The 18,166-nt window shown below is 34.3% G+C and overlaps 1 protein-coding gene across 1 annotated transcript in view; it reads right to left on the bottom strand.

The window, feature by feature from the left end:
- LOC149785682 (DNA repair protein Ku70-like) overlaps positions 1 to 18,166 on the bottom strand; it is an 87,965-nt gene that overhangs the window by 27,467 nt on the left and 42,332 nt on the right. The window contains exons 10-13 of the mRNA XM_089979519.1: positions 18,001 to 18,077; positions 11,523 to 11,606; positions 6,345 to 6,441; positions 1,900 to 2,014 (exon numbers count right to left, since the gene is read on the bottom strand). Coding sequence (XP_089835645.1) covers positions 1,900 to 2,014; positions 6,345 to 6,441; positions 11,523 to 11,606; positions 18,001 to 18,077 — 373 coding nt within the window. The remainder of the gene's footprint in view (positions 1 to 1,899; positions 2,015 to 6,344; positions 6,442 to 11,522; positions 11,607 to 18,000; positions 18,078 to 18,166) is intronic.

An 18,166-nucleotide genomic window follows, 5' to 3' on the forward strand; every position in this document is an offset into this window, starting at 1 on the left:
CCTGTATTGCACAATTTATAAATTCTGTTTCATACCATCCTTTCCATGCTGAATAAATGATAGAATTGTGTGAATTTTATTGGGATTAAAGTCAAGCATTCACTGCTTTGTTATTAGCACATGATCACAACTCCGATTGTGACTGAATATGAAAGGAATTAGAATGAACTTTTATGGTGCTTTCTGACATTGGCTGAACTGTGTTGGCAGGTGCTCTCAGTGCTGCTGAATTGTAAAAAAAAAAAACCATCTTCTAAACTTAGATCTGTATTGAACAGATGATGCTAATCATAACTGCACAAATTATTTTCAGCAGAATACGGCGATGAATTATGAAACTTTTTACAACAAACTTTCTCAGAAATCTGGATTGGCTGGTGGCATATTGTAAAATATCACCAGTTATCAGCTTTGTTCAAAAGCCATGTAAATGATAACACAGATTTTTAACTTAACGTCTAAGGTTCAATTAAAAATAATTTCATCAGCCCATTTTAAATTTACAATATAAATCAATTTTATGACAGGTGTCAAAACCCTATCAAGACTTATTTATAATTCTAGCATGAAAAACCTGCTGTTCACCTACTGCAAATCATGAGACATAATGTCAACTCATCTTGGTACAGCCTGAAATAGGTTGGGATCAGTGCTGTATAGTAATGAACTATTAAAGTTATCAATTAAGCAATTGATGACTTGAAATATAAAACTGTACTTGTCTTCAATTCCTGCACCAAAAAAGTAATCAGAAAGGCCCCAAATATACGTTTCCTATTGCACTGGTTTTAAAATTAGGGTAGGTAGTTGTTTTTGTATATTAAACATTATATATATTATATATAATGATAAGTATATATAATGTACTAAGTACTTTAAGTAATGGGCACAACCTGCTCAATTAGATGTACAAATCAATTTTTGGGAATTTGTTTATTATATTTATAATTTAAAAAAATCATATATATATATAATAATGATTAGTATATATAATGTACTAAGCGCTTCCAGTACTGGGCTAAATTGGCTCAATTAGATGCATAATTCAATTTTGGATTTTTTTAATTCATTTATTTTTTAAATATTTTTATTACCCACAGGGGGAGAAAAGTGCTAGGGTCAACACCAAAAAAACAAGGACAGTTGGCCAAATGGAAATATTGGTGTGGCATAATTGTAAATAATTACAAATTCTGGAAAAGTAATGCAAAGTTATAATTACTTTCAAATTACAATTATTATTTGTCATAGTTAAAATTAGCAACTAACAACATAACAGCATGATTAGAAGAAAGATAAAACAAAAAGGAGGACCAAAAAGTAAGCTGTTTTAAAATATTTGAAATTTTCCACAATATTGTGTTGCACGTTACATAGAAACACTTAGTGAGAAGAATACTGTTCTGTGAAAAACGTGAATTAACCAATGAAAACTGTGAGTTGTGCCAAACCGAACAGAAGAAATGTAATGTACTCTAATTACCCAGATAAAAAAAGTAATTGTAAATGATTATAACTGTGTGACAGAGTTATCCACTACTAAACTTTTTTTAATAGTAATTGCAATTTTAATTAATTATCTATAAAACAGTAATTATACAAGACTGGTAGGGATCTACATGTTTGCATGATAGTTGGAAGAACAAACTTTTATCAAATACTTTCTCTTGTAGCAAAAGTCCACCACACTTGAACAATACACTTGAGAGCGGAGATGTAGCTTTTATAGATGGACCTACTGGGTGAAGGAACTGAATAAACCATCACAAATTAATGTCGCTGCATGATATGACTGTGCTGGAAACAGGGACTGAACTAAAGTCTGCAGACATACAAAGTAAACATAATATAACTGGGCTGACCTAAGCCTGTTTATGACAAGATCAATGTTTTCATTACCTGGCTCTTCAAACCTTTTAATTTCAGTAACTTCATCATTCTCAAAGCATATCCTTTTTCCTCCATACGTCTGGGCCTTCTTCAAATCCTGAGGCATCATAACCTCCCCTGTATCCTATACAGACGAAGGACAGTTTCAATTTCACACACACACACACTAAATATCAAATACTGAGAAAAAGAAACTACTGCAAGGATGACTCCTCTTAATCTCTAGGAGTTTGACATAAATCAACTGAAGCATTAGATTAAAATATAGTCACATACCAACTGTACTTCTACATGACTACACATTAATGTTTCTCCAAGAAATGCCAACTAAACTAAAATCATTAATGCCACTGCTAATACTGTTAAAATAGAAACAAGAGTTCCTAAAAGAGGCTGCTACTCTGTTGTCTGAAAAGAATTTCCAGGAATTCAAGACCATTTTTTCTTTTTAATTGCCATTTGTTGCAATTATCTCTGATTTTCTTCAGTGAAAAGATTTTAAATTAGTCACATTAGCTGCCATATTGGATATAGCGTTTTCATTTAGGACATAACTAGACAGCATTAAAGACTTTTGGTGAAAACCCATTTAGATACCACCATTCATACATAAGAACTAGTGACAAGACTTTCAATATGTTCCTTGTGGCAGCGATATTTTAAGTCAGATTATCAACTAGCTATCATAATTAGTCTTCTGGTCAAAGTACCTTGTCAATATAACTTCTCATTTAGTACCAAGTAGACATCGTAAGAAGTCTTCTGGTGAAAACCCATTGTTGATATGACTTTTCGTCTAGAAGGAGCAGAGGTAACATTTCACACCGAGACAATTTTTATTTATGACCATCTAGACATTGTAAGAAATCTTCCAGCAAACACCAATGTTGATATAACTTTCTGGTGAGGGGAATTAGCAATAACAAAGTTTTCAAAATGGCTTCTGTGATGGCCATATTGGATATCAGATTGGCACCATTTTCATTTAGGACCAACAATTCATCATAAGAAGTCATCTGGTGAAAAATCCATGACGAACTTTAAAAAAGTCTTTTAGTGAAAATGCCATCTTCAACTCTTGGTATGACCATCCATAGTGTGTGTGTGTGTGTGTGTGTGTGTGTGTGTGTGTGTGTGTGTGCCATCTTCAACTCTTGGTATGACCATCCATAGTGTGTGTGTGTGTGTGTGTGTGTGTGTGTGTGTGTGTGTGATTTGGACTTTTAACGTAGCTTTTAAAAAATTATAGTCATATTGCTACGATGTCTGCAGTGTGACAGTTTAAAGTGATGTCTAGCACTGGGGCATCATGCCGCAGACATGTAGCATGATGTCCCTACCCAGTCACATTATCCTTACACCAGGCCGACCAGTCCTAACACTAACCTCTTAATGCTGAGCACCAAGCGAGGCAGCTGTTAGTACCATTTCTGTAAGTCTCTGGTATGACTTGGCTGGGGATCGAACCATGACCTCCTGCATCTGAGGTGGATGCTCTAACCACTAGGCCACCGGAGCAGCTCAGGAGTAGTGATAACAAGACTTTCAAGAAGGCAACTGTGGTGGCCATACTGGATATCCCATTGGAACCATTTTCATTTATGACCAACTAGACATCATAATAAGTCTTTTGGTAAATACTCCATGTTGATATGACCATCCATTTAGGAGGAGTGGTGAAAAGATTTTTAAAATGGCTAATGCAGTGGTGGTCTGAGCAGCAGTTTTAATTTTGGACCAACTAAACCTGAGGATGAATGTGTCTGTAATGTTTTATGGCAATCTTTCAAGTTGTTTAGGAGCTATAGTGAGAACACATTTGTACTAATAAATGGACAGTAGAACACTGAATGACAGATGGCTGGTAATACAATCTTTTCTGGTTGATGACAATAGCACAGATCAGTAAGTGCATCTTGAAATTATATCCCTTTACATGCACCCGTCACCAATGATAATAAAAGCATAAACCACCACTTCCAGGGGGCGCTCTACAGATATTATGAACTTCTGAGAAAGTGGCGGGTGTAAGGTGAAGGTGAGAGAATCTTGTTAATACTCTATGTTATTTTCATGTATTGTGGCTGAAATTTCTTCGGATATTGTACCTGTGGAAAATGAACATGATCTAAACACACAGCAAACTAAAATGACTGCTCCCTTGTGCTAAAAATTCAGCCTGAATTAGTCTAAAGTAAACTATCTTTAGCAGCTATTACAACTGGGTAACAAATTTTACAAGACTAGATAATACCAGCTTCTGAAATTGTAATGAATGAATTACCAAATATATCAATTATAAAATAAGTTATCAGCTCTTTTTTTTTGTAAAATTTATTTGTAAAGTTCAGTAAGTGAAAATGACCATGCGGAGCTAGCAGTTCTTTTTAAATTGCACATCTTAAGTAAGGCCAAGCTATATACTCTATAACCCAATTAAACACATCAATCATACACCAAAATAAACGGAATTAAAAGTTCTTGGAACAATACCCAAGACATACAAGGTCTTTTTTAAACAGCCACTATAACCAGTTAAGAAAACAGTGGAAATTATTTTTCTTTAAAAATCTAACCCTGTGCAAATATGAAAATGTAGAGTGCCACCACACTGGCTGTGTACTAAGTCCAAGAGACAAAAACAGGCATTACTGCTCTGTTTGTTAAAATTTCTGTGATAATTTCTAAAATTTCCAACATGAAATATGTAAATTAAAAGAATTTCAGAAAGATGACGTATTTTGGGAGTGAATATTGCAAAGCAAACTTTATATCATGGAAAGTCCAATATGGTAAGAAGTACTCACAGAATACATAAAAATAATTTTAAGGACTGAAAACTCAACAAATGGAACATTTTATGAATGCAAAAGAGCAGGACTGTTCACTGAAATTGACAATGTCTACTTTCCCAAACATTTTAACATAATTTAATTAAGTCTAAAAGACATTTATTAACTTACTGTACAGTTTTTGAATTATAGGGATTTAACATTTTTATATTACTTTTTATGCATATTAACCATTCCAGAAGCCCAAGACTCATTTCTGACTTCATTGAAAATCATGAAACCTGACTTGAAACATATCAAATGTGAAAGCCATTCATGTCTGCCTGTTAATTTTTTTACAAAATGATTCCCTTGAAATATTATTCTTCTGCTGATAATGAGCACATGCATGTACATTATTGCTCAAAAAGAATATTTGAATTACATTGTTTTATCTTGTATCTGAATAACCAATATTAAATCATTCCCTTGGATAAGCCAGGAAACTAAAATCAAGAAGAAAAACAAAAGTTGCTATATTGCAAAGGAGTTTCTTGTAGGTTATCCTTTACACCAATCCCAAAGTTACTTTCCTGATCCTCTGAAAAGTATGCCAACAAGAAGGGAAATGACAATCTCAACAACGCAGAATGAAATGCATATAAATTGTATCTATAGCAACCTAAATTACACATAACTGTAATTCAGGACTCAAAAGAACAGCAAGTTTGATATCATCTTAAGTAAAACCAATATACAGAGTGATCCAACTACAGCATGCTCCATTATAACATGAATTCGGATATAACCGAACTATAGCATGCTCCACTATAACATGAATTCGGATATAACCAAACCATAGCATGCTCCATTATAACATAAATTCAGATATAACACAATAGTGGCATTTGAGATTGATTATTAACAGTAAAGGTAAAAACAAAACTGGAATTGAGCTGAAGAATATTTAGATTCTGGATATTAAAATCCAACAGGTGAATGAACAAAAATAAGGTCAGTGCAGTTACAATTGATTATATATAGAGCAAATATATGATTAGCCACACAATAAATAAAATAAACTGGAGGGGAATCTATATTTTATGAACAATGACTTTATTTGCACATAAAATTATAAAACAATGTTTAAATTTGGAACTAGAACTTTTCCAAATATATATACATGCTTTAACTTTTTTTTTCAAATGTCAGAAACCTAGCACATGTTAAACCTTGTTATGCAGTTGAAACTGCCCAACTCTGGCAAGCATTTGAGCAGAATGACTGGTGCATGGCTCACTGCTACTTGCTTGAGATTACTGTGCCTTTTGTCATGAATGAAATCTTCATTGGAAAGGAACACTAACTCTGCCACAGGCTTGGTATAGAGACATCACTAGCTTTTGATCCCTTTTGATAGCATATACATAAAGCACATACATAAATCTGTCTGCTGAGGTTCTCATAAGTCTCCAGTATGACTTCGGTTCCTAAGATACCAGTAGTTTTGCAATTATATGGTATATGTTGCATACACATCAATACATCATAGTACTTGTCCTTACAGTCCAGTTCCCAAATGAACAAAAAAATATATTTATGAAAACTGGTGCCCATTTAAAAATGCAATTGAATTTTTTCTCATCAATGTGTTTCTGAGCTCCAAAATAATACGATACAGACCTTAAGGTATGTTTTGGTGTGACTCTTCAATCCTTCATTGTCTTTCTTGCTCAGCTTCACTGGATAAGGTTTGGGGCAGGGTCGTACCAGTGTGTACCTAAATGAACATGCAAAAAGGATAGAATGGATAAAGATACCAAGAATTAATAAAAATGGGAAAATATAAGAAAACAAGGTCCATATGGACCTGGATCACTCACCCACCAAGTCTGATCAGAATGTGCTAAGTCACTGTCTTGAAAATGTTAAAATAAGTATTCCACCAGGTTGCTAGGAAACCCAGTGTTGCTAAAGAGGCTTTAGTAGAATTATGGTAAAGTATGCCCCAAAGGAACCTTTTTACTAATTTTTCTGAGGTAACTTGCCAACTTGGTTTCTGTCTTGATCTGCAGTTATGAAGCAAATTTAAATATGAAATTGTCTTAATTTTGAGATGGTATAGGATATGTTTAAGTAAAGAATAAAGATCTTTAGATACCCATGTTTGTATTCTTTGTTTTCCCTTTGACAATTTTTTCATTTTGGTATTGACTAACATCATAAATAGCAGAACTCCATTGTAATGTATTTTGTTTTAACTCTAATTTGGAAAAAACATGACCATAGAATGGTTCTACAAATTTTATAAACCTTTTCACTATTTCAACCACTCACTTTTAAATTACAACAATTTATCATTACCAAAGTAAACAAGTTTTATTTGCTAATCTGGCAAAATGTGTTGTATTCTTGGAGAAAAAAAACTGTCTTTGCACATGGTTTTCTTATCATAGATAAAAATGTTAAAAATATCTGAATGTTCATTTAAAAAATGTCAATAGCAAGCCACTGCACATTGTTGTTAGCTTATTTTTATTATATATAAAAAATGTATAAACATGGTTCCCACGCTTTTCTAAAGATAAATTTCCAGGTCACTTCCAGGGTTTTTCCAGGTTCAAATTACTTTTTTCAAGGTTCACATGTGACCATTACTGAATGGAATTAAAGAACATTTTAGATTATAAAACATGCATTTTCTAAATCTAAAGATGTTTCTCTTTCAAGACTCTCCAAAAGCACTGAAGTCAGAGAAGATGAACATGTACAAAACCACAAAATGTATCACACGAAACAAGTCTGATTATATTCCTATAAATTGGCATGTGAAGTCATTTCAATGTACAGAATACAAATTCTAACTTTATTTTGCTGCCATTATGTTGCTAAGTGAGAACAACATAATAAACATAAATTATGTTGTTTTTTTTTCAAACCTTTAATTCTAAATAATTCTATAGCAATACATATATGCATCTCATAGAAAGTAACATTTCCTATTACAGTATAAAAAAAATAAATGCAATTAATTAGAATCTTGCCTTGTAACGAAAAGAGTTTAACCCTGAATTTATCTGTGCCAATAAAATCCCAAACATAATTTTTCAAACAACCTAATCTCCTTAAGATGATCTGGTTAAAAATCCATCATTTAAAAAACATTTCAAAAGGGCTGATTTAAATTTTGACAAAAGACCTTCAAAATTATATACTGTTGTATAAACAAGGACTGAATTTTCTGTAAAACCAACTTGTCTTCTTGTAATTCCTTAAACCAGTCCCTAAACATGTACTGATACAGGAGCTCATATCGTTTTTTATATATACATATATACAATGCTGTCAGACATTTCTGCGCACCTAAGGTTTCCGTCTCTAATACTGAAGCAAAATGCATACCGAATTCGACCGATTGATGAAAATAAAATACTGCAATGCTTACCATTTGAAAAGAGGCAATTGTCACCACAATATTCAGTTCAAAATAATATTAATTTTGGACATACAGGATACCACCACCGTGTTTTCATGACTCGCGATATGTCAGCCAATTCTGCGCACAGCTTTGAAAAGATGTAACGTTTATCCAGCGGGCTATAGAAATGAAACACATTACTTTGGACTGTTTCTGTCCACAGTTCAGTTGAGTAATTTGATCAGGTTTATAGCTAGTTTTACAAAATTCAAAGTAACAATGCCAATAAATGGAAAGCAATATTGAGCCAAGTAAACCGATCTTGTAAAAAAATTAATAAAATTCAAGATTTTATAATACTATAAAAGTAAGCTATTATGTGGAAGAGAAACAACAATGAATAGGGTGCAATGTATTTATAACGTCTTGTTTATGGGGAAAAATTACTAAAGAATTTAGAAACAGACGATAGGCCAGGAAATTTTGTGAGAATCCCATTCTACTGGCAAGCTGACATGTTGGGTAGCAGATGATTTTGTACATGTGGGACAACTTCTTGCAAAACTGAAAACTTTGATTAAGATATATTATTTTTTTAAGGTATACATTTCCATCTTTTATAAAATGTATTTATTTGTATGATTCTAACAGATACATAGTAAATAGGATTTTCAGGGTTACAGATTCAAGAAGGTCATGGAGTGGGTCTTCATATTGACATTTAGAAATCATATTTTCATACGCATTTCGAGTTGAAATGTGAGATATTTTTGTACACTATGAGTATCACGTTTCCTAATTAAAGTATCTTTCTTCTTGATACAAAATGAACTTATGGCTACAAATAACACATGATCCAATGTTTACAGAAATGATGTATCATTGCTCAGAATTACCCAATGCGCAGAACTGGCCAACATGGTGGTAATACAAGGGATGACAATTTCTCATTTCATCTCTGAGATTCAACAATTTGGACTACAAATTTGGCTTAAAATGATTAGAAGTCCGTTTTTTAATCAGTTTCCTCTGAATATTCTAACCTGATTTTTCATATTTGGGCATTTAGGTTGGGGTGCTGTGGGGTCAATCAACTGCATATCGAAATTCTTATTTTTTGGAATTTGCCGCCACCTTGCGTTAGCGACATATGGTAGTCGCTTACCTATGGGCCTAGAAAATTTGAACTTTTGTTATACCGACTCATGCCTGCACAAAATCGATAGAAAATTATTTATTTTCTCAGAAATGGCAAGTATTATAATCCTTATGTTGTTAATCCGTAGTCAAACAAGACAAAACTATGGCATAGATGAAACCTGACCCAGTACACACCATTTGCATTACTACTCACATGACTTCACAAATCTTAAATGAGGACATTGAAGTCCAATAGTCACGTGATATCAACAACAAACTCCTTTATAATATTGTTGTACAGAAATTGAATTATATTAAATGAAAGTCAGATACTTTTTGTAAATACGAGCAATCTGACCAGTCTGATTTATCAAGCAGAGACCACATGTCAACGTGGTAGTCACGTGATAAAACAACACTCCAAAAGTTCTTCTTGGAATATATAAATATGGAGAATTTTGTGTTATTTCTTTTTGTATTCTTATTACAACCAGTATGCGACTTTCATTTAATAGTTTTTTTTCCTCTACAACATTTGAAAAGGTGGGTTATTAGATTTGTGTACAGTACTCATGCGACTAGCAATGCAAATCGCAAGCACCAGGTCACATTTCACCAATGCATTAGTTTTATCGTCTTTCAGCCGATTAAAGACATAAAGATTTTAATACTCACAATTTCTGAGAAAATAAATAATTTTCATATAGATTTCATGCAGGTAGAACTCGATCTAGAAATGTTTAAAGTTTGCTAGGCCATCCGGTAAGCAGCTACACTTTGTCAAAATCATGTTGGCTTTTTTGATGCTAGATTTGTTTTTATAACTTCAATGAAAGGAAATATACAGAAATCGAGCTGACTTTGAAAATAAAAGTCTACTAGACGAATCTAATCCACTGGTCATTTGGATTGACTCAGCATATATGTTTACTGCAAGCAACCAAATAATCCATTCTGCACCCTCCGAATATTCTGGTTAGAACCTGATAAATTTAACTCACAATCAGTTTAGTTATGACTCAATTACGTGATTGTTTTGGGTGTCAATTGGTGGCGGAAAATTCCCGGGTTTTTCCCGACTTTCATCAATATTTGCGAAATTCCAGGACTTTTCACGGTTGATAAATACAGTTGTTATTGTTTGGAGTTAATGTTAACAAAAAAAAAACCTGAAAAAGAAATTGAAGTGGCATCTGCAGTAAAAAAAAATATTTTAGCGATCCTGTAGGCTAGTGAATAAACATTTCTAATTTTAAGGCTTGGAACAGGGCCAAAAGACAAGCACCGATGGCCTTAAGCAAGACGAGACAATATTCAAACAAAGTGCAACACTTTGCAAGCAATAATTTTACTTGAAATTCTGACTCCAAAAACAACATTCAGCCCTTACATGTTAATTTTACCAAGTTGCAACACCATTTTCTGCAAGCCATTGTGGGAAAGACTGGTACCCTTCCATCACTGGAGACTTTTAAACTGATTTTACAGGTTACTCTATTACAAGATATCAGTCCAACCCATTAAGATTTGCAGAAAATGGTACTAATTTGTGCACGATTTTTCTTCATGTTTTCTGTCTCCTGTAATTTTTCTTATCAAACTTTTAATGCCTATTCTGATGAAAAAAAGTATATGAATTCTACTGTACAACTATATACATTTTAGTATTGAAAAGATAATTGTGAGCAAACTATGTTAGCAAACAGTACAGTATGTAAAGTACAAATCTTACAGACTGTGTGGTACACAGTACCAATTATTTTATCATTATAAGATATCCTTGTTGAGAATTTTATTATAGATAACTTTAGATGGCATTTATTCTGGGTTTTTTTGTTGATCAATATTCCTTCTAAGATTATTACATAATTCTCCCAGGAAATATATCTGACAAAATCAGTATTTAAGTATGTGGACTTTTTAGATGAGGCCAACCAAGAGGTGTGAACCAGTGTAAACCGGATGAAATGTCATGTGCTATCTATTTACAATTTAAGAGCTGTGTAATGGATTTTGTTTTTACTACCCTGCCCCACTGGTGAAGATTAGACATGACTTTTCTTGTACCAGTTTTGGGCCCAGCAGCAACAGTAAGGATCTATAATTTTTGTCTGGAAGTTCTGGTTGATAAAAGAGGTGCAGATAAGTCAACAATCAGGAACAGAATGACTTTAGTAAAACTACATTAGTTCTTAATGTTTGAACAACAATTTGTATTTTATTTAAGATCAATAAAGGAATCAACATGATCACATTGATGTTCACTTTACATAATCATATATATTTATCAAGAAGTTACTCACACTCCAACACTCAAATTAACACCAGGACCAAGGGACAGAGGGATTCTGCGGATGGCTCTCTTCTTGTGGTCCTTGGATCTAACTCTGAAAAAAAACATTTACAGCAATACACTATTTATTTAAAGTTCACACATAACACAAAACCAGAAATGATGTTCTACTTTGTACATTCTGAGATAATCTATATAAAACAGCTATGCACATTAAATATCTCTCCTCACTCTCTTCGACCAACAAACCTACATCATATTCATGTAAACAATATTAGAAAATTCTAAACAGCATCAACAGGTGTCCCAGTTGTTCGAGTTTGGACATGATAACCTTTCTTAAAATGTAGATAAAAACACAGATTATTAAAAAATACATATATGCAGTATCAAACATAAAATACATGCAATAAATCTGTCTTCTCTATGGAGGCTACTCACATGATGAGAAAGTAATTTAGCAAGAGTCCTTGGATGGTGTTGGCCCAAAGGCAGGTCAATCACAGTTTTAGTATACCCTCTATCCTAATTATTTATTCTTGATTTCACCATGGTTTTCAAGAACTTCATGATTGGAGATCATTTTTGTTTGTTCAGCTTCTGGAATTATCCGAGCTCTAGGGACTTTGCGACCACCTTTTACTTTAAGTGAACAGATTTATATTAAATCAAATGGAGAAAAAATGTGCATACTTTGGGGTATTTGAATGTTATTCAAAACAGAATTGTAATGATTTTTTTCCCCATTTCTATGCCTCGAGAACAGTGATACAGAAAGTGGATGCTATTTTCACTTATTTATCAATTTATTGCATCTGCTTTGTTCAGAAAATTGTGAGACATTTCAATGATATCGTTGTTTGCTCCAGTAGTATCAAAAAAATGACCTTTTGTTGCATCACAATTATTTTGTTTCTTTGCCAGAGCAGTGCAGACTATCAAGTTAATTTATATTACTGTTGAAGTTGGTACTCTGAATTTCCATATAAAATAAAGTAATGCTCAGCAATCCTTCAGTCAATTGGCTTCCATGCCTGCAGCTGTCTACAAGGAGGAAGTATGAAGGCAGAAGAAACCCCCAAAGGCACCCATGTCTGTATGCAAATTATAAATCTCTCTGAAATTGGCAAAATTGCTTAAAATACCAAACCCATATGCTCGAAGGCAAGTTCAGCTTATCTTCCTGCATGATTCTATTAATCATAATTGTTGGTCTTCCCATGAAATACTCTTCAGTGGCAAATTATTGACGATGACAAATATTTCAAATGCTGAATGTTGGTCTGGGGATGATGGTGAGGCAAATCTGTCTAAAAACAGTGGACATTTGTAATGGCTTCCATCTTTAGTTGGAGTTAATCACATCGAAAACGTATGTACCAATCCATGTTCAAATTATCGTCCTCCATTTATTCAACATAAGATACTGTCAGTATTTCTTGCAAATATTATAGATAAATAAGTCTGTAAAAAATGTTTTGTACACTTCTTAGTAAGTGGTATAAAATCCACAATATTTATGGCTGATTTTACATTTGTTCTTTTTATTAACCATTATCGAAAATTTCTAAGTTGTTGTAAGGTAAAATCTCAATTAGGATGAATAAAATATAGGCTGTCATTTCAAACAGTAAAAAACAAAAGAGACAAGTTTTTTCTTCTTCTAATATTAATAGTTAACCAAATAGTTTTTGCATTTTATTTATTTGCATTAATGCACTGTTAATTAAAGATTTATTTTTTTATCATATCGTTAAAATATTGAGATATGATGATTAACTTGACTTAATCCAGGTTTTTAGAGAATGTATAAAGAGTGTGCATATGTGTGTGTTTGTGTATGTGTCTGGGAAAGATAGGGAGAACTTTCTGTTAGGTATTCCTTTATTTAATAAAATGGTTTTACATCATGTTTCGCTGTATACAACATAATTTTATCTCAAGGTTTGATTTGTTGTAATTTAATTGATTAAATACAGTTTGAGTAAAACATAGTGTATCATTCTCTGGCCCCTTGTTGGGCCCCTCTTTGTATACTATGGTTACTCTGCCAGACATGAGGTTAGTGCAGCCAGTTATGTTAATAAGCTAATAACTAAATTTAGATATTTTCATGTAGAACCAATCAGACGACCAAGCTGAAGCACATGAAGAAACATTGTCTGTTGTATGAGGCATTCAGTCAGCAACTGGGATGCCTCTGGAGATGTGTACTTTTCAGTGTCAACGCTGCATTTAACTTAAAATTATCTGCGGAAAGAACCACGCGCCTCCCCTCCTTCCACCATGTCATTCATTTTGGGGCATTACCTGTATAGTATACTGTTCCAGTTCTGTTCTTGGGCTTATTGCCCAAGTTCATGCATTCATAACTTGATTGATCCCCAGTTTGTCAGTACTTGAAAATACTTTAGGCTATATATACTTCATACATGTTTTCCGTGGTGCATGTATACAGTATCGGCTGATGTTTGTTACCACAGCAATCCTCGGGATCAGACTTATCGAGTTTCAGTTATTTGTCCCCATATACCTCGTATCAATTGCTTGCGGCTCCACATACAGAAGTCGGACAGTCTGCACAACCCTACAAACTCCCCCGAGTCTCTCTTCCTGAGGTATTCCTATGGAACAAAGGGCCATTGCCAAGTTTCAGGCATTCACAACTTTGCTTTTAAACCCCAAATTTGTGTCAGTACTTTATGCCCATATATACTTCATACCCGCTTCCTAAGGTGCATGTATGGAGTATCAGCTGATGTTTGTTATCATGGCATCTTCAGGATCAGACTTGTCGAGTTTCGGTCATCAGTGTCCCTATATATCTCGTATCAGCCACTTGCGGCTCCACATACAGGTGTCGGACACACTTCACAACCCTACAAACTCCCACAAGTCTCTCTTCCTGAGTCATTCCTATAGAACAAACAATTCAGAGCTTGGCTGGTGCAGTGTGCTGTGACAGGACTTGCCCACATTATGCCAAAGATTATTTTATATGTATAATAAAGTGCCTATTGAACCTGTGTATTGTGTGTCATTTAAACCAATAAACAGGGAGGATTGTAAGAGAATGAATTAATGAATTTTATTTTTCTTCTGATTTTGGTTTTACAATGCAAACAACTGAAACAAAAGTGAAATTAAAACTGTATTCTTAGTATTGCAACGACTATTTTTGAAGGTTGAGACTGCATAGATGTCACATTCAACTTCCCATTCATAATAGTTTACTGCTGGTTTGTTGCTGGGAATGACAGTCTGCAGACCTCCATGAATAAAAGCCTATAAAAATAGTGAAGTGATTATTTAATCATTTCATAAAGACAGATAAAAAGCTAAGCTGTTTCATTTTCATTCATTATGGCCAATAGGTCAAGACACTTTTGGAGTCATATTTTATTCTGGCCATTGTGTTGTCATTGTTATTCTTGTCATCATCATTTTCGTTACTGTCCTTTGTAAGTATCTTGCAGATTCCCTTTTACATTTAACATTAATTATCTACCTCCCATGCGAAAGAATTACTTATGCAAAAGTTATTCTTAAATGTGTGAGTGGGGCCCCAAGTGGCCGAGTGGTCTAAAGCGCTCTCCATTATGGATCACTGTCATTTCACCTCTGTCTGCGTGGGTTTGAGTCTAGGATTCAGCCAATGTGGATATGTAAGAAAGCTTGCCAGTAGCTTCTCATGGGTTGGTGGTTCTTCCCGGGTTCTTCCTCCACCATTAATACTGGCCGCCATGCATAGCCTATCGTGTGCTGAAAAATGGCGTTAAACCCGACAACAACAACAACAACAACAACTTAAATGTGTGAAACTTTCCTATGGATATCTTTGTGAAATGCACTAGTGACATAGCGTTAAAAAAAATTTATGCTTAAGCTTACAAATATTCTATGCATAAAAGTTAAGTTGCCCAGACCAACTGTAATGACAACTTTTGAGCAAAACCTTTTAGATCAGGACCCAATGTCATGACAACTTCTGACAAACTCTTAGATCAGGACCCATTCCCATTGTCAGGACAACTTCTGTGCCTAACAACTGAGGGGCCCCGAGTGGCTGAGTGGTCTAAAGTGCTCTCCGTTATGGATCACTGCTATCTCACTTCTGTCTGTGTGGGTTCAAGTCTCAGATTCAGATAATGTGGGTATGTGAGAAAGCTTGCCAGTAGCTTCTCGTGGGTCAGTGGTTCCCTCCGGAGGTTTTCCCTGGGTTCTTCCTCCACCATTACTATTGGCCGCCATGTGTAGCCTATTGTGTGCTGAAAAATGGCGTTAAACCCTACAACAACATAACTGAACACAGGTTCAGAATTCAACATATCTGATCTATTAGATTGGACTCCATAAACTTACACAAATTTCTTATTACTGACATCTCTTTATGAACACCAAATTTCAATGATATTCAAGGAAAGTTAAGGATATCTTCCCTTGTGAGTTCTAAGTCTGAATTTAGGTTTTGTACTTAGAGAATGTTACAACTATAGGGCCAGAACAGCAAAGCAGTAAAACACTTACTTTGCACCACTGCAGTCCTAGGTTAAATCCCCCATTTTAACATATGCAATGGTGACTGGTTGCATATCCAAGGTATAAATTAGTGATTTTCTCAAGGTTCTCGAATTTTCCGTTCATCAAAAACCACACTGCTAATGTGCAAATTCTGCTCCAAGGACAACAGGTTATAAAGCTAGATAGAACCATAACTATTTTCGTAAATTTTTTTAATACAATTTCAACAACACCCAGAATGACAGTACAGTAGTCCCCTTCTTGAACGGCCCCCCTGACCAGCGGCCACCTGCTCCTTACGGCCAGAATCCGTTGGCACCGACGAGTTTGTGTTCAAAAGTACCCCTCATGAAAGGCCACCTGGCTAACGTGACCAGTGGCCAGCATATTAGTGCAATTATATAAAATTTACCCCTCACAAGCAGCCACATTTTTATTTTGATATGTATCCAGAACCAGTATTTTATTCATAACGTGTGTTAAGTTAATCCAATTTCTGTTTCCCGATGTCAGGTTTTCGTTACTGAAAGAAGTGTTGACTAAAGTACATGTACCACTAAGGTTAATATTATATCATTTACACCTCACGGGAAGCCACATTTATGCCATAAAGCCGAGAAAGACTCAAATTTTAATCCATACAAAAGGGTAAGTACATGTAATCCAATTAGCCTTACTGCTCTGTTATCATAAGATGTCCGGTTTAGTCACTTTGATAATTGTTAAAATTACAATTATTGAACAGTAGTAACAGCTGAGAAGTGGCAGCATCGATGTACAATACACAAGTCAGCAGGTAAATGGTTTGATAGCCTTTATGGCTTCCCTTAGTAACATGTTCACTTTGATAATTAGTGGCTATTACTAATGACAACAATTGTCAAAATTACAAATCCTAATGGCCGTGAGGTCAAATCTACTTGATGTTAAATGGTACATATCGAAGCCATGTTGGCTTCACTCACTTGATGTAAAGAAATATATAAAAACAATAGGGTACCAGACTGCAACTAACGAATCATGTGAGAAGATCACTTCCTTTAAAAACACATGGCAATTTGTTTAGATGCATACAAAATTGTTTAATCAAGATTGTAGTTGGCAACATGAATAACTTACTGCAAAAAGATCAACATGTCATAGAGGAAAAGAAAAATTCTCAGTTTAGAAGAGATAGTGAAAGTAATTCAACTGACCAAGAGGTTCAGGGGTGCGGTGGGGGGGGGGGTCGAGGATCCTTGCAGAAAAGTAATGTCGGAAAGACTCAGATAAACAATATCGTGAAAGATAATGAAACAATTCTGCAGAAGTAGGAAGGTGAAATGGACAAAGAAAGGAAGATTGTTTGAGCCAGGAGATGTTTGTATCCTGATTTGAATAGCAAGAAAGAGCAACAATTTTGTCAGCTAAATTGAGATATGATGACTTTACCGCAAGTAACAGATGGTTGCACAGATTTCAAGTGTGACACGATATTAAGTGTTCGGTCCTAAGTGAAGAATCAGCTGTTGTTAATAATGAAGTTGTCGAAGATTGGAACAAAAGACTAAACGATATATGCAGGGGATATGACTACAAGGATACTTTTAATTGTGTTGAGACTGGTTTGTTTTTTAGACTGCTGCCAACAAAGTGACAGATGATGTGATCTGTAACATAATTATAGTTTTAAAACTATATCAATGGTTATTCATAACATTCTTTTGAAAATGATGAAACAGTTTGTATTTCATTTATTTCACAACATGCGTGTGATATTTTAATGAAAATATTAAATGTTTTAGAATTAAATGTACTTGTGACTTTCTTCATATGCATTTACTATTCACATCTGCCATCTCCCTCTAGAAAGGCCACCCTCATTATAAGGTCACTTCCCTGCTGTAGTAGGGGTGGCCTTATAAGAGAGGGACTAATGTACAATAATGAAAACAAAGTTGGATGCCTTGATAGCAGTAAGAATGTACCTGGTAAGCAATTCTTCAAGTCGCTCTGCTGGATCTGGCAACTCAGTAAGCTCGTCATCATCAGCATATAACAAATCCTAAAAATAAATACAATGATAGTAATAATAATAATAATAATAATAATATTAATAACAACAACAGCAACAGTAATAATAAGAATAATAAG

The sequence above is a fragment of the Sinohyriopsis cumingii genome, chromosome 13 (assembly GCF_028554795.1).
Source record: "Sinohyriopsis cumingii isolate HCF-2022 chromosome 13, ASM2855479v2, whole genome shotgun sequence".
Classification (NCBI taxonomy): domain Eukaryota; kingdom Metazoa; phylum Mollusca; class Bivalvia; order Unionida; family Unionidae; genus Sinohyriopsis; species Sinohyriopsis cumingii.